The 25441-nt window shown below is 42.7% G+C and overlaps 1 protein-coding gene across 4 annotated transcripts in view; it reads right to left on the reverse strand.

Annotated features, from left to right (window-relative positions):
• The window catches only part of LOC143639759 (protein Shroom2-like), a 129799-nt gene that overhangs the window by 19250 nt on the left and 85108 nt on the right, over window positions 1-25441 (reverse strand). For 3 of the 4 annotated variants that reach the window (XM_077107819.1, XM_077107818.1, XM_077107817.1), the window contains exon 5: window positions 24501-24601. In XM_077107819.1, coding sequence (XP_076963934.1) covers window positions 24501-24601 — 101 coding nt within the window. The remainder of the gene's footprint in view (window positions 1-24500; window positions 24602-25441) is intronic. The other variant, XM_077107816.1, reaches the window with a different exon arrangement.

Raw genomic sequence — 25441 nt, forward strand, 5'->3', positions numbered from 1 at the left:
GAGCAACAAGGCCACTGGCCCTTTGGATGGGTGTGTCAGGCAGCTGAAAAGGCAGGACACCCACACCACTCCATGAACATGTCTCCCAGATGAGCCCCTGGTGTTTCCACTGTCCTTGCCACATCCTGACTTGTTCTTACAGACACACAACTCCTTGGTGAAGTATGGGTAGAAGGCTCTTCTATCAACACAGTGCCCCATAAATCCCAAATGAGTGGGAAAAGGAGATAGTGGGGGAAGGCACCAGAGCCCAAGAGAGGCAGCCCACTAAGCTATTAATCAATGAGTAGACAAACATTTAAATGACATGAGCACCCAAGAATAATGAGCATCGGCCACTCTTTTCTTAGAAATGCCAATTTACCACAGGACTTCCCAGAGCACAAACAGCCGTGAGGCAGGGGCTGTCTGAACTCGGTATGCCCAGTTTCCAGGCATGAAACAATATAGGCTGAGTATCTGTTATCTGAAATGCTTGGTACCATAAGTGTTTGGGATTTTGGAATACTTGCATACACATAATGAGACATCTTAGGGCTGGTACGAAAGTCTAAACACAAAATTCATTTATGTTTTCTATAAAACTTATATACACAGCCTATGTTAGTCAGTTTTTCATAACTGTGACAAAATACCTGACAAAAACAACTGAGGAGAAAAGATTTATTCTGGCTCATACTTTCAGACCCTGGTTAATTGGCTCCAAGACAGAAGGGTGTGGCAGGAGGGAAGCTACTCAGCTCATGGCAGCAGGAAGTAGAGAGGGACAAGATAAACCCTTCCAGCATACCCTTGCCCCAGTGACCTACTTTCTCCAACTAGGTCCTGCCTCCCAGTAGTCCATTCATCTATTCATGGGTTAATCCAATGATGGATTTGATGTATTAACCCACTCGTGAGGTCAGAGCCCTCATGATCCAACAGTTTCACCTTTAAACACTGGTATATTCCCTAACATATGAGCATCTGGGAGACATTCCAGACCCAAACCATTACAGAGCCCAAAGGTGATTTTATATAACCATTTTAATGTGCCTGAATTTGACTCTGACCGTCACAGTGTGGCGTGAGGTCGAATGCAGGCTATTTCCACTTGTGGCGTCTTGTCAGTACTAAAACATTTCAGATTTTGGACGACTTCAGACTTGGGGGTTAGAGATGATCAACCTGTATTTACCGAATAAACAGATGGGCTAATAATGACAAAGGAAAGAGCTGTTTCCCCAGGTTCTGCTCAAACTCATGTGTCTTGTAGAATGAGCTTCTGAGAGAACATAAGCCCTGAATCACCATTAACTCACTTGGTTCTTTACTACAACATCTATGCCACAGCCTCCCTCTCTATGTCGGCCCCAAGAAGGTTCTCTTTTCCAAGATCCCAAAGCCACATGGGAAAAGCAATTACTTGAGAAAATCAGATGAATTTTATTTCTTCAATGTCTTCACAGATAGATAAAAGGATTTGCAGCTTCCCTGGGGTATTATTTTTGCTTGCAGGGACTGGGATGCCAAACGGTAATGAAGTTGAATTAGACAGACTGATAAGTAATTTGTGGTTTAGCAGAGGCAATGGGGGCAGGGACAACAGATGAAGAGAGAAATTCCAATTGCAGATGATCCAAAAGCAAATTAACAGGTACTGACTTCTTGAAGGATTACCAATCAGTAATAAAGATTTCCTAGACTTGGAGGATTTTTTCCCTCATGGTGCTAGTGATTAAACCCAGGAATACACTACCAGAGCCACATCCCAGCCCTTTTATTTTGAGACAGGGTCTTGTTAAGTTGCCTAGGTCCTGAACTTGTTATCCTCCTGCCTCAGTCTCTCAAGTAACTGGGATTACAGGAATGTGCCATAAAGTCCAACTTAGATTTTTTGTTGTTGTTGTTCGTACTAGTGGTGATGGTGGGGTTTTGGTTTTTCTATTTTTCCCCCCTATTTGGAGCAGGGGTTGGTTTGGAAATGAACCCAGGGGCACTCTATCACTGAGCTGCATCCCCAGCTTTTTTGGAGGGGAGGGAGAGGGGGGCTGCTGGGGATTGAACCCAGGGCCTTGTGCATGCAAGGCAAGCACTCTACTAACTGAGCTTCATCCTTAGCACCCCCAGCCCTTTTTTATTTTGAGACACTAAGTTGCCCAGGTTGGTCTCGAACTTGCTATCCTTCTGCCTCAGCCTTTCAAATCACTGGGATTACAGGTGTAGGCCACTGTACCAGTTTGGATTTGCAGATTACGATTTGTGAATAACTGCTCAAATATATCACTGTGACCATACTTTTAGATACACGTTCTGAGAATCCGTTCCAAGGTGCTTCTCCTTTTTATGGCTGAGAAATCTCATTCTTGATCCCAAGACTTGACTCAAGTCTCCCCAAATTTACTCAATCAGAAAGCCAAGTCTGGGAGGAGGGAGAAACAGTGAGGGACAGATGATATTCCTGTGAATCTGTATTTCGAGGCAAGTCTTCTAGGCAATTTGGATGTTGTGCAAGCATTCAGAATCTCTGCTTTACAAAACCTCCTCTCCCAAATTCCTTCTCTCCCACTTTTCTGCCCACCACATTTGGATTTTGAAAGCTATTTTCCTGATGTTTTAATCCTAGGCTTGGCATACCTCTCTCAAATCTAATCATTATCATCTGCAGAAATGGTTGAGATTTTTGCAAATCATCATCTGCAAAAATGGTGAGAATGCTCCCAGGAAGCAGGCCAGGGAGGGACCTGTTCACATTCCTCCTCCCAGAACAGCTTCTTGAGCTGTGAGCCAGCCCATCTCTGTAAGGAATTCAAAAGGACTTCAAAAGGCAGTTAGTGGAGTTCTACTTGGGTTCACATGAGGATCAACCACTGCTCCCAGAAGCAACTAAAAAGTGACCAGGAAAGTTATAAAATCATAGCTTTAAAACACCAATGCTCATGTGTGATGCACTGTGTTCGATCCTTAGCACCACATAAAATAAACACATAAAAACAAAGATGTTGTGTCCGCTGATAACTAAAAAATAAATATTAAAAAAAAAAAGATATTGTGTTCATTTACAACTAAAACAAAACACTAATTGGACCCGGGTGCAATGGCAAATGCCTATAATCCCAGCAGCTTGGAAGGCTAAGGCAGGAGGATCACAAGTTCAAAGCCAGCCTCAGCAACTTAGCGAGGCCCTAAGCAACTTAGTGAAAACCTGTCTCAAAATAAAAAATATAAAAAAGGCTGCAGATGTGGTTCAGTGGTTAAGTGCACCTGGGTTCAATCCCCATAACACCATCTCCCCCCAAAAAAATAAAGAAAAAGAAAACCACTTATTGTAACCCCCATATCACATAAATAAAGTCTCTTTTGTCCACTCTCGGCTAGCATTGTCTATATCATTGTCTATATTACTGTCTTGCCTTCTAGACCAGAGGATTAGAAATTTAGAGCCCAGGGCCAAATCCCCACTGCTACTCAATATTATAGATAAGGTTTGTTGGAATGTATTGTTCTGGAAGAACTTAGTCCAAGTGTATGAGAATCGGCCCAAAGTTCTGTGAGATAAAAGAGAGGCAGAAAGATCTAGGACTACACAGAATGCAATTTACTGGGAGGCTTACCAACAGAATGGTAGTTATGGGCAACAGGAAAACCAGTTGGATCCTTGCAATTAGGGTCAGAAAGAGGGATATATTTATGGGTTAGGGCAAAAGCAACCTCATCTTTTAATTTTTTAAATTTTTTAGTATTCGGCGAACAACATCTTTGTTTGTATGTGGTGCTGAGGATCGAACCCGGGCCGCACGCATGCCAGACGAGCGCGCTACCGCTTGAGCCACATCTCCAGCCCCTCATCTTGACTGGAATGTACCTTATCTTATTGCTAATATCTTAGGCTACTATGAAAGAGTCAGATACATCCCAGAGTCAGGGTCCAGGCAGACATAAAGCCCCACATGCTATTCTAATGCTTTGGGTATTTATGGTATGCTGGGGAACTACACAGGGAAACTGACAGTGCAATCGCAGCAGCAGTGATTCAAAATGGCTGCAGTCACGACAAGCTGAATCCCTATGTTATGGCTTGGGTCTGGAACGTACCCCATAAGTTCATGTGTTGAAGGCTCGGTCCACAATGAAGCAATATCCAGAGGTGAAAATTTAGAGAAGTGACTGGATCATATGGCTCTGGCCTCATCAGAGGATTAAACTATTGACAAGCGAACTATAGGGAAGTGATAGTAACTGTAGGAAGGTGGGGCATGGTTGGAGGAAGTAGGTCACGGGGAGGGAGTGTCCTTGGAGACTGTATCTTGTCCCTGGCTCCTGCCTTGCATGCCAGCTTGCTCTCTTTCTCTGCCTCCTGGCTGCCATAAGCTGAGTAACTTTCCTCCCCAATACTCTTCTGCCATGATATTGTGCCTCATTTCAGGCCCAGAAAAATGGAGCTTCTGACCAGGGATAGAAACTTCTGAAAGTGTGAGGTAAAATAAATCTTTCTTCCTGTAAGTTGTTGATGTCAGGTATTTTGGTCATAGCAATAAACAGCTGATTAACACATCCTACAGCCCTCTTGTAATTTAGCATGACATTTGCCTCATTACTGCAGAAATCCAACAGATAGACTCAGGTTTACTTGCTTATTAAGGGCAATTACAAATAATTACATTTTCCCATAAAATGATATCTATAACAAAAATATTAACTGGAATTAAGAATCTCCTTTCTCCTTAAAATGTTTTTATATCTATAGTAACATAGCCACTGCCTGTTTTGTTTTCATGTATTTACACACCCTGTATGGGCAAATATTTTGAGCTAGCTTACCCAGGGAAAATAAACACACAACATGAGCATAAAAATGAACATAAAAAATATTCAGTGAAAACCATTCTAAATGTAAACAAAAAACAGAAAGGCACATGGGAAAATGGCCAAAAAAGAACATAAGACTATATGCAGGGACCAGAGTTGTGCCTCAGTTGAGACCGCGGGCCTCCTGCCAGAGCAAACAGGGACATGTGAAGACAAAGCTAGTCACTTTTAAACTCTTCAGCAGAGACAATTCACTGTCAACTCCTCTTACATGGTGCAAGCATAAAAGAGAAAGTGTGGCTCTCTCCTGTCACAAATGAGCACTCTAACCCATGTACAAGGACCCTCAAAGTTTCCCAAACTAAAGTAACTTGCCTAATAATCTGTGCTAGAATTCAGACATTCATCTTCTGACTTTAGCTTTTCCTTCTACAACATATTTATCTGAAACCCTGGTTTCTTTTCTCCCTGAGCACCCCTTTCTTCTTTGCAAAGCACTGGATATTATTTTAGAGGAAGGTCTACGCCTGCTAGAGAATATACACTGGCACAGGCATGGGCGGCTTCACTGTCTGCAATGAGACCAGCAACAGTAACGCATAATCACCAGAAGCTGTGGCCACCAAAAGACAGAGTTAGCTGCACAAAGCCACCAGGTGCAAGGGCCATGATAGAAAAATTCAGCGCACTTCTTTACTAAAAAACAAAACTAGTGTTAGCCAATCATAAATATTTGAAAAGCACACAACATGCTGCACTTGCTCAGATGTATTTGTAACCTAAATGACAATGATCAAGAAAGGCCCACCTTCAATAGGAAAATGAACATGAGTGTGAATAGTCACACACGTGCGTGCGCGCACACACACACACACACACACACACATTCAAATAAAAATTACTAATACATTAAAAGTTTGACTTTCCTAGTCAATGAAGAATTGTTTGTTAAAAATGAAATAATGTTTTTGCCTAATAAGCTACAGGATTTTTAGATGTCTAATATTAACAAAGTTGTAGGAGAAACAGGACTTCCTAGGTTGTTATTGATGATGCCTATACCATAAGCACACTTTATAGACAGCAACCACCTCCTAAATGCCTGCCAATTCCACGTCTAGATTTTTATCCTAAGGAAACTGGCATGGAAGAGCACAAATATTTCACTAAAAGATGTTCACAGCAGTGTTATTTATAATTGTGACAGGCTAGAAGTAGCCCTAAATGTGTACAATATCAAAATTGGGTGGTCATATCTTAAAAATGCCATGCATCAGGACAGGCATGGTGGCGCATGCCTGCAATCCCAGCCATTCGGGAGACTGAGGCAGAAAGATAACAAGTTCAAGGCCAGCCTCAGCAGCTTAGATCCTGTCTTCCCCCGCCACCCCCACCACCAGTGGTAGAGCACCTCTAGGTTCAATCCCTGGTACCCCCTCAAAAAAAGAATATAATACATCATAAATTTTCAACTTTCTAAAGGCAGTTTACATACCATATGTGTAGCAGGATTGTATGTGTAAAAATGTGTAACTGCACCGAAAAAGGGCTTCAAAGGAGACATCCTTCTATGTTCCACAGTGGAGTTTCTGGGTGATAGGATCAAGGGTGATTTTCAATGTTCTCATTTTACTTTCCAGAACAGTTGTGTGTGTGTGTGTGTGTGTGTGTGTGTGTGTGTGTGTGTTATTCTTTTTCTTTCTTTTTTTCCTTTTTTGGTACCAGTGATTGAATCCAGGGGTGCTTAACCACTGAGCCACATTCCCAGCCCTTTTTGTATTTTATTTAGAAACAAGGTCTTGCTAAGTTGCTTAGGCTGGCTTTGAATTCACAATCTTCCTGCCTCAGCCTCCTGAGCCAATGGGATTACAGGTGTGCACCACCATGCCCAGTTGTCCATATATATATACTTAATAAAAAGGTTTTAATTAGTAAAACAGATTTTTTAAAAGGAATACTATTAAAAACTCTACCACAGCATAGGAAGCTATATTCTTAGATGAGCACAAACCCTGGCTCTCAAAAACATACATTGCTTATAAAACAAGGGGCAAATTTGAATTCTGGGCAGTCTATTGGTAAAAGATATTAAAATCTACTTAGAGTCTATATACCATCTGCATCAATTCAGAGAAAATCACTTGCTTCATGTCTTCCTTCTATCCCAATCACCTGTGACCCCAAATTCTGAAAAACCTCACATCTCAGATTACTATTCAGCTAAACCATATTTAGAAATAGATTATTTACTTAATAGCATTCAATTATTTCCTGCATGTGATTTATATATTTAATTACTATAGAGAAATGTCTCTTTGCAGTACTTATATGCATGTATACATACACGTATATATCTATACACATACACACATATGCAGGAATGTGAATAAATGTTAAACATCTTCCTAGAATATCTAGCTATTCCCACCTTTAATGGCCTCCAAATACATTTAAAGGCCCACTGGCTAGATTTTCTAACAAAATATTAAATATCAAATTTCTTGCAAGTCATGCCCAGGAAAACCTCACCTGTGAGCCGATCTTATGAGTCTTTGCCAGAGAACACCCATGGAAGTTTAACTGCCTTCAACAAGGGTCTGTTGCCAGAAAATTAAGTCGGCTCTCAGGGGCTAAATTTACTTGCACACAGGTATCAATGATATTATGCCTATGTGTATGTATTGTATGTATTTATAGGTTTCCATTCACATGAATGATGACGGCCAATGAGGAAAAGCAATGTAACCATGTGGCTGTATATATATATAACTTTAAGGTGAATTTAGATCCCTGACTTATCTTCCTAAGAATAAAAAACTCTATGGCTGAAAAGGGCCTTAGAAATACTTTAATCCACGTTTCTTGTTTTGTGGAAGAAGAAACTGAGGGTCAGAAAGCTCAAGCAATTTGCAAGTTCTGCCAAGGCAAGCTGAGCCACACTTAGGCTCCAAGTCTGTCAGCCGAGTTGGTGGTCTCTGTACTACCCCACATCCCCAATGTGAAGTTCCTTCTCACTGTCATGTCAGCACACTGGGTAAGGAATGAGAAAGCTAATAAAACAATAGCTTTGGTATCTTGTATCCATTCTTTATTCAAGCCATGATTACTCCATGACCTTTTCTCATGAATTAGCAGGAACCACCTGATTGAAAATGAGCCACCCTGCACCCAGAGCTCTCCATAGCTGGCTGAGAGAATCCAATCCCCAGAAGCAACTCCCAGTTTGCTTCATCATAAATGAACTTGGTACCCACATTCTAAGACCCAAGATATACAGGTGAAAGGCACTATGAACATTATTTAAAAAGGACTTTGCAAAGATTTGCAGTAATCATTAAGTAACTCTTGGATCTCTTCAGATATCCAGGGATGGCTACAAGTCTCCAAGAAATGACCTGGCTGCTAAGCTGCTCTAGGAGAGCCAGTTAGAGAAAATCAATGTCCAAGGGCAGGGGAAGGATGGGTGAATAAGGGTGGACACAAAACTCCAGTTTCTTTCTACTAATTTATAACTGGGGTTCTTATATTTATTTATATTTGTGTTTATGTTTGGCACATACATACATGTATATATATGTATATATTTGTGTACGTATATACGAATTAAATGTAGTCAAAAGCCATGCAAACATATTTCCAAAGGTAACATAAATTACTACTGTTCCCAAAGTCCAAAATCCAAAGCAGATTTTGGAGGAGTAGCCAGCCCATGCAAAACAGCAGTTAGCACACATTTACTAGGGCGGCCATTCGTCACTTAAGCTGGGCAACAGAAGCCACCTGCCACCTAATGGTTAATACACTGTAGGATTATTCCTAGCACCCTTAGAAAAAGAATGCTTTTGTGTTTGCCTGTATGAATGAGAATTCCCTTGCAAAGTTTTTCCTTAATGTACGTATGTCACAGAGAAAGTATAAATTTTTTCCACTATGTAAAACAAAGTATAAATATATGTCCCTTTTCCTGCGACCAATGCAATACGTTCCTGCAACAAAATCATCTAAAATACTTGTAGAACATGCCTCAAAGGTTCTATTTTTCAAGGAAAATATACAATCATTCATCAAATCTGTGACAAATCTTCGATTTTTCTTATAAACATGTTAAAATATTATTTTTCATTCATTCATTTTATAAATCTTAAGATAGTCCATAGGCAGCAGGCTGTTTGTAAATGCTACCTCATAGGTTTCTGAAAACCTCTTCAAGCTCCTTTTCCTTTTTTACCTCTCCACTCGCACAATCACTAAACATGCATTTCAAAATGACATCTATTCCCATGCGTGAGTAGATGCAGATGCAGATGCAGAGTGTGCGCATGTGTGTGTACATACATATCTATGCAGCAATTTCCCTGTGAAAATGGCATCCCCTTCCACACACAAAAGCTCCTGTCAGAGCAGTAAAGGCAATTCAACCACTAGAAATACAGCCCCAAATAACAATGTGTTTCTTTTGTCACAACACAAAAGGCAAAATAAACCAAAAAACTACCCTGTCCTTGTACAGAAACAGCCTTAAAGAAATGTCATGCTTCTACATTGTCACAATCACACCAAAGAGCAAAGTGCAAGAGCTGGAAAATGCTAAGAATTAACAGTGATCCCATTTACTCCACGTAAATTTTTTCGCTACCATCAGCCCGCACCTTGTGGATGTCTCCACAGAGCATTTCTCATGAACAAACATGCACACCTCCTTTGACCGCTTTTCCCCCCTTCATTAGGATGTGGCTGACTCACCATTTTCTTTCAGTGTCCACACTCAATGCCTCAGGAGTGAGAATGCTTGGTTCTTACTGCTATTAAAAAAGAAATGGCAAGGCAGACAGGTCTTCATATGACGCTGCCACCTTCGAGCCAGCCCCCTTGGGTCACCCATCCGCAGAACTCACACGGAGCAAAGGTCCCACATACCAAGGGCTTCTGGTCCCATCAATAGGGACAATGGTGCTGTGGCTTCCAGTTCCAATATGTGTTTAGCCAACTGTGAAAACCAAAGCTGCAAAAAAAACTGCATGTATCCACAGGCTTACATGCAGCACAGCAAACGTGCCTGCGCACACATGTGCCCGTTTGCAGAACTCCAGCTAGAATCTGCACCCTGATTTGCATTATTTTTCATCTTCAGAAGGAACAATAAACAATAAGAATGTTTACAGATCTTGCCAGATCTTACCCACGCCATTGTGAGCTGACAAACAGCCTGCCCTTCAAGACAGCAGAACAAAAGAGCCACTGGGAACTACAAGCCCCTAACAAATAGCATGAGCATTTTTAAACCAGCCCCCTCTGGTATGAGATGCCCCACGCTGTAGTCCCTCACCTGCTCCTTGTGCTTGCTGCAGCGGATCGGAGCTCACACAGTCTGTGAAGGCAGCAACCTGCTTCGGGGACCCGCACACCGCCTCTGCCACCGCAGCCCTTGCATCTCACTGCTGACAGCACCGAAGAGCCTCAAAGCCATGCTGGCAACAGCTGCAGCGTCAGCCCGCTGCTTTATGATGGACAAGTTCACGCAGGCTCCGGCAACTCGCACCTCCACCACTGAGCAACTTCTGAACTCTGGGAATGTTCCCCACACTTCAAGGCTTAAGCCCCAAAAGGTTTTTCCTTTTAAACCCCAAAAGACTTGAAGGGTCTCTCTTTTTATATTTAAAACAGGAGAAATACAGAAAAGCCTACTGCAAATTAACCAAACTATGTTATGTGCATGTCCAAGTATGTCACAAACCCTATTATTATGTATAATTATAATGCACCAATAATTTTTTTAAAAAGAAAAGTCTATAGTACTAATGTCATGCAGGTAATTTTAAATGTTTTAGTAGTCTTGATAATCATACAACACGTATAATACGTGGTTCACCTCCATAACTATAATGAAGTTAAAGACCACACTCAGTAGACTACTTCACATCTATGGATATTCTTGAGTTGATTACACACTCATTAGGAATGTAATCCATCAACCAATCAACCAAGTGTTCCGGAAGTTTAACTGTGGGCCAGGCACTCAAGGAAAAAGACAAAGCAGTCATGCTGACCCCTGCTCACCCAATTCATCACTTCACAATGATCTGTATTTAAAGTCCCTGTGCCCCACCTCCACTCCTAGCATGGCCCAAGACCTCAGTGCCACAGGCCCCATGCAGGAAGCAGCTGCCCCACTGCTGCTCCTAAGAGCCCTTTCCCACTCAGAGAGTCTCCACCTTCCAAGTCCTGAGCTCAGCCATCAGGATGGACTTTCTCCTTCCAATCTGTTTCCATCTACCAATTCCTTCATTCACAGCAATTAATCAGACTCCTATTCAGTTCACCAAACAGCTTGCTGTTTGCAGTCTCTAATGATTTATTGCTATTTTTATAAAAGTAACTTTTTTTTTTTTAATCAACACCTACTGGATCTTGAGCATTTATGATACATCATTAAGCATTTAAGCAGTCTGCAAGAAAGGCTGCCATGGACTTCCCCATCTTCCAGGAGAAGCTTGGGCAGCCTGAGTACAATGAGGATTTGAACTTAATTTGGAGTTTCAGCCTCAAAGCTTATATTCTTTCTGATATTTTTCATCTCTACCTATTATTTTACCAACTACATGTTCCTGCCACCAAGAGAGGGTGCCATCTAAGGTTCCCCAGGTTGTCTTCATATCTCAAACAAATGTTCAATGTATATTGTGAGTCAACACACATAATAGAAATCCAGAAAGTACCTGGCAGCTGATGATTTTGTTATATTAACGTCTCAAAAGGTGTGTCCCTAATACAGATGCTTTTCAACTTTGAATAGGATTATGTCCCAATAAACTCACCGTAAGTGGAAAATATCTTACATTGAAAGTGCCACCGAGTACGCCTCATCTCCCAAGCATCCTAGCTTAGCAACATACACATTGTAGACTTGGCTGCTTCCCCTCGAGGGGCTGATGGAGCTGTGGCTGGCTGCCCGCCCCCTCAAGAGAGGATCGCAGGGCACATCACAGCCTGGGAAAAGATCGAAATTTACAACTGGAAGCAGGGTTTCTGCTGACTGAGCTTTGCTTTTGCACCATTATCTGTACTTAGAAATGGGGTAAGTCAAAATGCTTTATGAGAATTATGATTTTAAACAAACAGCTCTTTTTCAAATGGTTGAAGATTTATACAGAAAAACTGACAATAGGAGAGTTTCTATATCTCATATCTAATTTCCCCTATTACTAAATCTGACATTAATATGGTGTGTTTGCTATTATCTGGATGTTGAATGTCTACAAAGACTCATATGTTGAAGATTTGGTCCCCAGGATGAGACTACTGGGAACCTTTAAAAGTGGGGCCTAGTGGGAGGAAATTAGGTCATTGAGGACATGCCCTTAAAGGGAATATGGAAGCCTGGCTTGCTTTCTTCCTCTCCCTCTCCCTCCCTCTCTCTCTCTCCCTCCCTCCCTCTCTCTCTCTCTCTTGCCTACTGGCCATTGAGGCAGGTAGTTTTGTTCCACCACACATCACCACATCATTCTGTGCTGCCTTACCACAGGCCTGAAAGCAATGGAATCATTTGATCATGATGTAGAACCCCCCAAAACTATAATCCAAAATAAGCCTTTTGTCGTTATAAGTTAATTATTTCAGGTATTTTGGTATAATGATGGAAAGCTGACTAACAGTTTATCACAATTAATGAACCAATATGAGTGTGTTAATATTAACTAAAGGCCACATTATTCAAATTTTCTTTCTACTTAATGTTCTTTTTCCTGTCCTGGCATCCCATCCAGGCACCACACTGCATTTAGTTATCATGTCTCCTTAGGATCATTTTACTGTAACACTGCTATGAACTGAAAGTCCATATCCCACCCCACCCTCTCCCCCACAACGCAAGGTTAAAACACCAACTTCCAAGGCAATGAAGCTAGGAGGTAGGGCCTTTGTAAGGTTATGAGAATGAAGTCCTGACAAATGGGATTAGTACCTTTTATAAAAGAGCCTGGAGAGCTTCCTTGCCATTTCCACCACGTGAGGAAACAGGGGAAAGATGTCCATCTGTGAACCAGAAAGTGAGCCCTCACCGGACACCAAATCTGCTAGTCCCTTGATCTTGGACTTCTCAGTTGCCAAAACTAAAGAATTAATATTTGGTTTATAAGCCACCAATCTACTTTTTATAGCAGCCTGAATAGAATAAGACAGATGACAATTTAGAGGATGACTGTTCAGGCATCTGTAACCTGTTCCCCAACTGGGAACTGTTTGGTTTTTTTTCTTTTTATGATTAGACTTGGGTTAAGTCCTGTTGTCATATATGATGTTAAGGGTACATGCTGTCAGCAGGTCTTACCTCTGCTGACATCAACCTTGATTACCCGGTGGAGTTCGTAAACATCAGGCTTCTCCACTGTAACTTATTCTTTCCACCCCGCTTTTCATAATGTATTTGGAAGGACGGTGCTCTTTCTGAAGGCATCGGGAGTTATATTCCACCTTCTTGAGGGTGGAGTTTCTACAGAAATTGTGTGATATTTCTCTGCATGACAGATTTGTCTATTTTCCATGTATTAATTCATTCAATCAATTCTGTATGTACTATGGACTCATGGATTCACTTTATGCACTGTGTTATACTCACTACTACTTTATTTTGTTGCTTAAATTGTTCCAGCTTTGGTCACGGTTGGCTTGTGTGTCCCTTTGGCATACCCTGTTGTGGTGCTTGGGTTTATTTGCATGTGTTTGAGCATGTCCTTCCTTTCTGGCTCCACAGACTGCTGACGGGTGGGCTCATGCTCTCTATTCTCTGCCCCAGCCCTGGAGGCAGCTCTGGTCCTTTCTATGGGACACCAAACTCTGGGTGTCGGTTATGTAAGAATGGTTTCAGGGGAGGGGGTGTAGTACTGGGGATTGAACCCAGGAGCACTCTATCACTGAGCTATACCCTCAGTCCTTTTTTTTTTGAGACAGGATCTTGTTAACTTGCTCAAGCTGTCCTAGAACTTGTGACCCTCTTTAGTAGCCTCTTGAGTACCTGGGATTACATGCATGCACCACCACACCTGACTAGGAATGCATTCTTAGAAGAGATCCCCTAAGAATCATTTCTAAAGAGAAGGCACTTTTACAATATCCATGTTTATAATTTAGGGTGTCCATATATCCACGTTTCTTAGAGTGAGACCTAATAATCTAGGCCTACAAGGGGCTCAGATCTTTTCAGAGACTGTGTAGTATTAATACCATTAAGACATTCAGCCAGGCATATTGGCACACCCTTATAATTTCAGCTACTTGGGAGGCTGAGGTAGGAGGATTCCAAGTTTGAGACTAGCCTGGGCAACTTAGCCAAAACCTGGTTCAAGACAAAATTATAAATAAATAGATAGCCCAGGTGCAGTGGCACATGCCTGTAATCCCAGTGGCTTGGGAGACTGAGGCAGGAGGATCATGAGTTCGAAGCTAGTCTCAGCAAAAGTGAGGTGCTAAGCAACTCAGTGAGACCCTGTCTCTAAATACAAAGTAGGGCTAGGGATGTGGTCCAGTGATCAAGTTCCCCTGAGTTCAATCCCCAGTACCCAAGAAATAAATAAATAAATGGACTGTAAAATCATAAATCTTTGCAATAAACCACATAAAAATGTGCTTTTAAAAAGAAAAATTCACCCAAAAGGAACCAAGTTACCACCTAGCACCTCCACATTCTAAAATCACTGGCCCTCCTCACGTCTCCAACAGTCTTAGTGAAGCCTTGTACCTTACCTTTTCAAGTCATTTCCCATGAACTGAGCAGCAAGCCTGGCCCTTGTGGTCCAAGGACAATCTTCCCTAACCCATCTATTCTGACACAAACACGTCAGAGCATCCCAAAGGAACCTGCCCTGACAGCTCCATGCATTCTCATGCTGCAAACACACAAAACCTCCTGTACTCGGGTGGATGAAGCAAACTTCCCCAAATTAAACCACCACACCAGAGGCTAGGAAAAGGAAAATGATGAGAAATGGATATCATGCTGTGAAGCCTCTTTGAAAACATCCATACACACTTCTATACACACTAGAAGCACACTCATTAGGACCATCTCCTCTGCGCCTGGACTCAATTCCCCATGACTGACAAACCTTTGCCGTGGAGGGACATGGCCAGATAGGAAATACATTCAGTTCTGGGCACCTTATCTGTTGCAAGAACTCAGCCCTGCTGATACAGTGAGAAAGCAGTCACAGCAGTCTGTGAGCAAGTGGGCTGCATGCCAATAAATCTGTATTTACAAAAAGAAGCAATTGGCCAAGTTGGGCCTGTGGGCCATAGACTGCTGACCCTTGGCTGAACCAAAGGTTGCACAAGCCTTTCTTCTGTTGCATCACCTGCATACCTGCTTCCCCAGAACTCAAAATCAGGGTGTTGAAAGATGTTTTCCCATAATTTTCTACGCAAAGGAGAAAGTCGTTTGGCTTCCACATTCACTTCTTCTTCTAAGTGAATCTCACCCAGATCCTTGAACCTTGTATGGTCCCACAGCATTCCACTGGATGCCACCTAAAGATTTGGGTGTGCCATAGGAGAGAGAGGATCATTAACATCATAAACCATGAGACGCAACCTCCTCCTGATTTTGAAGGTGGTCCAAGGTGGGATGTGAGATGCAGCCTGGGATTTGCTTACTAGAGGGGAAACAGAAGAGAACCTAGAGGGAGAGTACAGCAAGAGCAGAGGGAGAGGACCCCACATGAGAACCAGCTTGAGAAGATACACTGCAGCTTGGAGATGTTCTATCTAAAGACCTAGAACTCTGCTGGTCCCAAGTTCCTAATGTGGGCCTGGTGAGAGATAAAGCACTATTTTTATGTAAAAGAGAACCAGGAGGCAGGATGACTCAGAAATCCAGACGGACCTGAAGGCAGGTGGCCAGGCGAGTTCCACAAGCCCAAACCCACGTCTCTGACTCACAGAGCTTAGATGTTTTGCTCATCTTGGTTCCTGCATTAGGAAAGCTGGGTAGAAAACTGGGAAAGTGAAGAGAAAGACCTTGTGACTGTTGGGTACGAGGTGACAGTGTGGATACTGTGCCCAGCTAAGGGACAAATGGAGGCTGAAATCCTGCCAAATTCCTCTTAGCAGGCTGATAAGGAAGACAACCAAGCAATGAAATGGCTGCTTCCACACCAAAAGGATGGCGCTAGAAATCACATCAGGAATATGCATTTCTGAGAGCCCAAACATTCATCATCTGTATCCTTTACAAAGGTTGTCACCCTCTGAATGAGTCACTTAATGCACAGACTCACTTTAAGGTAAAAAAGAGCTTTTTTTTGTGGATTCCCCACATTGAGGTTTTTTTTATCATTTAAAAAAATATTTTTAATTGTAGATGGACACAATACCTTTATTTACTTATTTATTTTTATGTGGTGTGAGGATGGAACCCAGTGCTTCACATGTGCTAGGCAAGTGCTCTACTGCTGAGCTACAGCCCCAGCCCAAGATTTTTTTTTAGTTATAGATGAACACAATGTCTTTATTTTGTTTATTTATTTTTATGTGGTGCTGAGTTCCTCACAAGTGTGAGGCAAGAGCTCTGCCACTAAACCACCATCCTAGCCCCAAGATTTTTTTAATTGAGATAAAATTCATCCTTGGAATACGCAGACTGTATTGGTTTTTAGGATATTCACCGAGTGATGCACCTATCACTACTACCTAATTCCAGAACATTTCTACCAATCCAAAAGAAATCTCAATCTCATTAACAGTCTCCACACCCCCGCCCCCCCATCCTTAGCCCCTGGCTAATCCTCTTCATGGATTTGCCTATTCCAGTTTATATAAATGGAATCATGTGCTATATGGCTTTGAATATTTTTTTTAAATTGTTAAATGTCTAAATAAAATCTGTTTTATATTCCTTTTTTAATAGCTATTAGACTACAACCATAAAACTAATTTGCAAGGTATATACAAACAAAATAATAAAGCCAGTGTTCAAAGGACTTGCTCAAAGTGTTATATTTGAGAAAAGCTGAGCTCAATGTTCTTTCAGGCGACCATTTTGTCACCATCCACAAATCACTCCTTTTCCTTCTCCTTCCTTTCTCCTGGATTCTTACAGGACTGGAGGTCATAGTGAGCTCTGTGGGAGGGAAACAGGCTCAGCATGGCCTCAGGGAACCCAGACTTAGCACAGGCTTGTGGCTCTAAAGTCCTCCTGCAGGATTCCCTTGGGTTTGAGGCGGCTTAAAAGGGACTTGGACATATCTGAATGCAGTTTCTATTTATGTTGAGGACAAGGTGACTCAAAGAACTCTCTTCTAGTCGTGTGTGGTGGTGTATGCCTATAATACCAGCGACTCAGGAGGCTGAGGCAGGAAGATCACAAGTTGGAAGCCAACCTCGGCAACTTTGCGAAGCCCTAAGCAACTTAGTGAGGCTGGGGATGTGGCTCAAGCGGTAGCACACTCGCCTGGCATGCGCAGGGCGCTGGGTTTAATGTTTTCTTGGCTTTCCTACTATTCAAATAGTAGTGAAATCCTTCAAAATGGGTACTTTCTGAGATTAACTGCAAGAATCTAACAACCACTTCAGACACTGAGTCTGTAAGATTCTTTCAACATTAAAATTAAATATATTTCAGAAGGGACTGTGACATGAGTACAGGGTTTTTGCTCAGGGGTGATGAGAATGTTCCGGACCCAGAGAGTGTGGATGTACAAGCCTGTGATAGTCTTGTGAGAGAATTCAACCTCAGTGAGCCTTCAATTCTCTAACAATATCCACCAGATAAGGCTGGTTTCTCATATACAAAATCTAGCACACATAGAAAGCAGCCAAGGAAAAATCCACTGTAATTAAGCTCCTGTGCCCACACTCAAAAGAAAGAGGCTACCTGGATTTGCAGCCTGTTTCCCAGAGCTCCTAAAATCAAATGATGCTGAAGGATGCCTAGGTGACAGGAAGCATAGAAGGAATGGGTCAACTGAGCCAGGATCCTCCCTGGTCATCAGGTGTGGCCTCTATAGCCCTTCGCCTTGCTTATCTCTGCAAGGCAGACTTTCAGTCTTTCTCTGCTTCTAAAACATCTACGTTATACCATGGCTCATTCATGTTATTATCCTGGCCATTCTTGCTATAATGCCCTCTTGTTTTAGGTACTAAGGACTGAACACAGGGATGCTCTACCACTGAGCTACATCCCCAGTCGATTTTGTTTTTTATTTTAAGACAGGAGCTCACTAAGTTGATGAGGCTGACCTTAAACTTGTGATCCTCCTGCCTTAGCCTCCCAGTTGCTGGCATGACAGGTGTACACCACCACACCTGGTGCTATCATGCCCTCTTAAAGGCTGCACCTTCTGCAGGAGTGGGACCATATGGCCAACATTCACAATCCAGGGATGAGGGTTACTTATAATGCTAACACTGGGTAATCCTGCAGGTCCAATGAAGAGTTCACTACTATTTGAATAGTAGGAAAGCCAAGAAAACATCTATGAGGGCAATGGATATAGCTTAACTGAAGGGCACCTGCCTGGCATGCATGAGGCCCTAGGTTCAATCCCCAGGACCATAAAAATAAATAAATAAGTAAAAATAATAATTTAAAAAAATCTTTGGAATAGGATGCCACAGAGGGTCCCATTCAAGAAACAGGAACCCGATTTCACAATTTTGTTCTAGAATTAAAACAAAAGCACCTAAATTAAACACTGAGCCATGAGAGGCCACAAGAATTAAAAGGCAAAGATGATCCCAAGAACAGTGAGTGATGGCTTTGCCAATGACTTTGCCAATATGAATAACAGACACTAAGATATATAGTATTTAAATTCCTACAGCCTCACAAGTGGGTGCCTGTACTACCTCGGCCCCACTGGGTGAGGCACTCAACCAGAACACAGGAAAGATAGGAGTGAGCTGGAAGAACCGATAGGAGGTGATGGATATAGGTGGGTTTCTGGAGAAAGGCAAAAACTCAATTACAGGCAAACTCAACCATGGTCAATGAAGAGAATGAAAGCCAACAGTCAACAAAGGAAAGAGACCAGAGTAGCTTCCTATATTTACCAGAAGGAGCTTCTCCATCCAGGAAGAGGCCATAGTAGACTCCAGGCAACTTACGTGGCTATAAGGGGAGCTCTTGTGTAGTCACCAGAGGCAGGGCACTGGGGAAATAAGGGGCATCTGTCCCCAGGGCTGTGGATTCCCTTGGGAGAGCAACCGTCAGCCCACAGCCCCGAAGTCACTCGAAAGCTAAAGTAAACTGCACAATTATGGCTCCCTATGTCAATGAGACTTCCCCCCCCATGCAGTACTGAGGCTTAAACCCAGGGTCTCACAAATATTAGGCAAGTGCTGCACCACTGAGTTACACCCTCAGCACGGCTTTCTATGTCAGAACCCAATCAGAAAGCCGAGGCCACAATCAGAAATGCTGCTTGTAGAAGACTCTGCTTCCCTGCCCCATTTAGATATCAGAGTTAATCATCATTTGTATTTTCTTCCCATTTCCCTCAGCACTGGCACTGCATGCAGCTCATGATTCTTTCCCTACCTTTGCATACCTCCTCTTCCACATGGAGTTTGGTGGGCCTTGCTTTCTCCTCCCTAACCCCAGACCCTGCAGCCCTCAGACTGTGGTCCTACAAACTCTTCCTTCCAAATAATGAGGAGTCACAAGAGCAAATCAACAAGTAAACAAAACAGTGGCCTCTAGTCCTGGATCCAGATCTCTTAAGTCCAGATGAGCATACATAAAAGGGGAAAATGTAGTTCTAAATTAAGGCAGAGAAACAAACCCGCTAGTCTCATGCTACGCCTTCTTCCTATGGATACTGCCAATCATTTCAGGGATTACGGCATCCTGCTCGCAAATGCTCTCTGCACAAAAAGAACACACCTGCTCAGGGGACTTCATTGCGTGGGACTGAAGCTCTGTGGGATGCTGCTCTGCCCTGAAAAAAATGCCGAGCTTGAGTTTCGCCTTGTTATCCCAACCCATCCAGGACAGGCTGCATAATTACCTAGCAAAGCAGTTCAGAATGGAAAGCTTCAATTGCCCCTTAGCTAACTGAAGGCCAGCAACAGCAAATGTCTGTCCTGAAGCAACAAACATGGGGTAGAGCTTGGATGATAAAGCTGTTACTTATTTTGAATTCTACTTAGAGCTGATTGTATAAATGAACAATCAGTCTTCTCATTAATCACCTCTCAGGGAAAGCATCCAAGAAGATAACCCTCAGGGTTTAGTTTATGAATTTTATGTTAAAGCAAAGTTTTTCCCCTAAAGACCTCTATTTCACATGTACTCAGTTTTTTAACTATACTGGGATTTAGGAGATACACTCTTATTCTTCCCCTCTCCTTCCATCTGTACCAACAAAATGCAAGCCTGGGGTTAATGCCAGCCTGTTAGCACTTGGCAGTGGCTTCCTTAGGCGGAGGCGGAAGTGGCTGAAAGAAGTCAGGGAAGAGGGATTCTGCCAGCCCACAGCCTAGGAGCCGCCCCCAGCTCAGCTTCATCTTCCAGAGCTTCCCAGAATACAATGCTCATGAAAGATGTTCCAATTTGAGAAGCAATAGTCAAAAAAAAGTATTGCATCTTTGTTCTCTTACAGGGTATCAATGCAGAAAATATGTTCATCTTTTGAGATGTTTATGTCTTCTTGATTCTAAATCAAGAGCACAAAGATAAGTAAAAGCCTGTTATACTTAACTGGCATGTAGACTACAATCTTAGTAAAGCTTCAGCAAACAAAATATGCCACCGGGGGTGGTTATTCACAATGATCAAGAACTAACTCAAGGAGAGTCAATTTATCTACCACTCACACATCCACCAACCCATTCTTCCAATCATCTATCTGCCCATTCACTTATACACTCCAACTACCCAGCCAGCCAGCCACACCTATCCATGTACCCATCTACTTATCTACCCATCCACTCACTCTTTCATCTATCCAACCACTAATTTCCCATCCATCCACCCACCCACATACCTATCTGTTCTCCCATCCTCCCTTCTATCCATTCAATCACTCATTTTCCCACCCATTCATCCACCTATCCATATACTCTTGTTCATCCACCCACCCACCCTTCTATCCATCCAACACCCATTCCCCCATCTATACATACATACATATACCCATCCATTTATCCACCCACCTATCCTTCCAACTATAAGCCCACTCATCCATCCATTCATCCATCCATGCATGCATGCATGCATGTAACTATCCATTCATTCACCCACCCACCTGAGTAATTTCCATCCATCTGTTCACTCATCCATGTGTCCCTTAACCAGTCCACTCACCCAACTAACCATTTATTCATTTATTTAGCACCCAATCTGTGTAGGAACTGTGTGATATACAGGGTATTAAAAAATGAAAAAGTAAAATCCTGGTCTTCCAGGAGCTATCAGTCTGGTCCAGCAAGAGTGAAGAGGCAGCTCCCAGAAAACAGGAGAAGGATGTGGCAGATACATCCAAATAGGATATTTGCCATCCTCCCCAAGCCATCCCAGTCTGCAGAGGATGCCATTGTTCCCAATGCAACAGGCACCCACTTTGAAAATTAACACAGAATAATTATAGAACCAGAAGGGGTCTGCATTTCTAAGGTTGTAGTTACACACTGCTGTAAAGCCCTTCACACAGGTTTTGCCAAATCCCCATTTCCATTCATTTAAAATGTTTCCCCATCAGTTCTAAACGTTCTCAATGAGAACTCGTCCTTAAATAAAACACAATATAGGATGGGGATGTGGCTCAGTGGTCAAGTGCCCCTGAGTTCAATCCCCAGTAAACCACCCCCACCCACACACACATACACACAAAAAGACATAAGGGAGAAGCAAGGACATCTAAGTGTTACAGGCCAAATTGTGACTCCTTTCTAAATTAGTATGTTGAAGCCATAACCCCACAAATCTCAAACTACAATATTTTGGAGGGAGAATCTTTAAAGAGATGATTAAAATAAAATGAAGTCATTAGGGTAGGTCCTAATCCAATCTGTCTCATGTTTTTTTTATATGAAGAGGAGATTAGCACACACAGACGAAAGATCACATGAGGACACAGAAGAGTCTACGAGCCAAGGAGAGGTCTCAGGAGGAACACAGTGCATCTTAATAGCAGCCTGCCAGCCTCCAGAACTGGGAAAGGATCAGTGTAACAGCCCTAGGGAATACATACACCCTGTCTTGGAGGGAAGGCCAGTGGCCGGGAGCGGCCCTTTGCAAGAAGCAGACCCTGCTGGGGTCTGAGCTTGAGGACCTGGTACAAAACCTCAGAAAGCTGCTGTGGAAAGACTAGGCAGATGAGATCTGTGAGGCAGGTCATTAGGGTCAGCTGGGGTAAGTGAAATCCACTAGATCTGCTCCCTGGGGTCCAATCACTACAGTAATCTGCCCAAACACCACAGAACTCTCTCCTCTGACTTCTGATGCACCATAGAAAGTTTAAAAGATTTATAATTACAGGTCACCCCTTCAGTTACAAATATTTGTGACATTCTTTCCCTCCTACACTGGGAGGTTCTATAGGATCCTGAACTTCACAAAAGATGTTATCTCCATTTGACTTGGATGAACGCCAGCAAATACAAATAATTCCTAACATCGTTCTTCATGTTATTCCCAACAGAAGGCAACAAAAACCATTTTTTATTTGCATCAGTTATCAAGTTAGTAATTTATTCATCATAAAAGCATGTTTTACTTTAAACTTGTGCACTTTATTAGGTATCTTTATATCTTCACATAATAGACTTTATTTCTATTATTATAAACTTTTATTTCTATAATTTTCACACTTAACTTTTCTTTTCTTTTCTTTTTCTTTTTTTTTTAATTGAGCTAGGCGTGCTCTATTACCAAGCTATACCCCCAGCCCTTTTTTATTTTTCAGATCAAGTCTCACTAAAATGCCCAGATTGGCCTCAAACTTGCCACCTTCCTGTCTTGGCCTCTTAGGTCACTGGGATTATAGGTGTGTATTACTACGCCAGCTTCACATTTAATTTTTCAAGCATATTCTTTCTTGCTGATCCTTCAGAAAATTAAACAGTCCGTGGGAAAAGCTGAAAATGATTTTTTAATAGTCATATTTTAGAATTTCATTGGGACTTGCTGCTCTTAAAAGCACACACACACACACACACAACAATTCTGAAAATTGCTGGGTTTGTAGCTCAAAAGCAGGCGGCTTCTGGAACTAATTTCTTCAGAGTGTTTATGTAGTCTGCTGGAAGACACAGCTATGATTTTAAAAAAGCACATGGCCCCTCCTTTCTTCATCCTGACCCTCTCAGTATGGGCAGTGCTACTTTTGCACACAAATAGGATGCACATTATCCCTGTTAGCAGTGACAGTCTCTATGCACAGGAGTGGAGCTATGCCCCAACCACCATGCGTGTCCTCTGCACAGTTTACATGCTCATGGCATGGAGCAGAGTGCAGGAGCAGAGAAAGCACCATGTGTGCAGAGGTAGCTGCCAGCCCCTGCCAGCCGTGCACTGCACAGCTGGCCCCACAACTGCAGAGGCGCCTGGAAGCCAGCTTTGCAAACAGACCACAGCTGGCATATGGCACGTGACTTACTCAGAAGCCACAGTAATAAAGCTGTAATTGTGCTCCTCAGACACTGCTAAGTTCTGTAGGTGGATTATTCACCAGCTTCTCTTACCCTGGTTCATTTTAGCCACGCAGACTGATCTGTAATTGCAGGGGCTTCCTACACAGGCACACACTCAGTATCAATCCTGTTGCCTCAGAGTCACATAAGTATTGGATCCTTTTGTATAAAGTTAATAGCATTCAGTTTCAAGCCAAATGAAATAAAATCCCATCACATAGGCTCTTGAAAGTAAACATCTAAACTGGCTATTTCTGCAAAGGAACCTGAGCGTTGGGGCCAGCATTTAATTTGAACATTGCACCAATCAAACAAGATTCCCAAGACAACAGAAAAATCCTCTCAGATCTCCATCCGTGTATTTATTTCCATGTGTCCATCAGCCCTTATAAAGCAAGGTTACACTATATCCTCTGCAAAGATGCACACTCTCCTCTCCTGCCCTCTTCATGCAGAAAAGTCAGGATTATGGTATATACTTAATCCAAATCCCATCCTCCCACAACTAAACAGCTGTCTGTTCAACTGCCTAAAATCATGGAGGCAACACTAGCACCCTACTGCCACCAACTGACTTGACTTCTATTTTCAATCTCAAAATTAACTCATTAAATCAGTCCAATTTAGGAAGGCTTGCCTTACTCCTTTCTGAATGAGAATCCTTAGATGCAACTGCAATTGCATCTGAGACCTTGGCCCACAAACACAGCTGTGTGCGGATGGATGGTGAAAGCATCCTTTCAGCCGTAGCCTTCTGTACAAAGCACTTAGTTTTAAGTATGCTAAACTGGACTTATTACATATTGTTCCCATAAAGCATCTCACTACACAGAAAACACAGCGTGTATTTTAAGAACAAAAACGCCACCATGGCAATGCTTCTTTGGGCAGGGCTAGGGGGCACATGGGCTCTGCTCAGAACTCCGGGGTATCATGGGTGTCAGAAATCATGCTTGGTTAGCAGTTACTTTGGGTATGGGAAAAACCACACAGCTGGACATGTCAGCCCAGCACTCACCATCCATTAAAAAAAAAAAAAAAAAAGTCCCCAAGTCATCTTTTTAGCAACCCCAAATCTAAATTTCACCTACCGTACAGCGGACTGTCCCTCCTCGGCAGAGACTGTGGAGGGAACTGCTTCTTGATGCCCACTCGGCTCCTCCGACTGCCTTCGCGGCTTGACAGCCACTTCCTGCAAAGGCAGCACATGAGACGACCAGTCACCAGGCTGCTCTCCTAAGACATCTCATCTGTTATTAGGAAACCCCTCATTTGTGGGTTCGCCCTGCACGCCTGTCCCACAACGCCAGTGACGCTGCCTGTTGTCTCGGACTGAGACCCAGCCACGGAATATGCCCATTCAGCTCTACAAAGCATTTCATTGAGATGACTGACCTAAGACCCCAGCATCCACTTCTGGACAGGAAATAGAACTCCTACATGAAGCCTGCGAAACCATGTGACACACTGGTCAAAAGAAATCAAACAAAAGACAGCTGGTCACAAGTCACCGTGGACTTGTCCTAGGACTTGTTGGAAGCTGGAATTCTTCACTCTTGACTGAACAAGCACAGAATTCCCAGAGGTCACTCTAACAGCCCAAAGCCAGGCAGCAAGGGAGCAGAAACAAAATCTCGCAGTGTCTGCATGGGTTCTCAGCACCAGGAGGCATCCATGCACATTCTGGACACCCTGCATTAAAGCTATTACTGGTTCTTTTACAGGCGACTGCATCTGGCCAGGCATGGTGGCGCATGCTTATAACCCACACTACCTGGGAGGCTAAGGCAGGAGGACAGCAAGTTTGAGGCCAGCCTGGACAACTGAACAACAGTGTGCCTCAAAATAAAATATAAAAGGGTGGCAATGTAGCTCAGAGGTAGAGCACCGCTGGGATCAATGCTCAGTATAGAGAAACACACACACACACAAAGAAACAATCTATTACTGCAACAATGTTTTTCTCTGAAATATACAGATGCAGATGGAATAAGCAGAAAAAGCAGATAGGGGTCTGGGATTGTGGCTCAGT

Source organism: Callospermophilus lateralis, chromosome Y, assembly GCF_048772815.1.
Source record: "Callospermophilus lateralis isolate mCalLat2 chromosome Y, mCalLat2.hap1, whole genome shotgun sequence".
NCBI lineage: Eukaryota > Metazoa > Chordata > Mammalia > Rodentia > Sciuridae > Callospermophilus > Callospermophilus lateralis.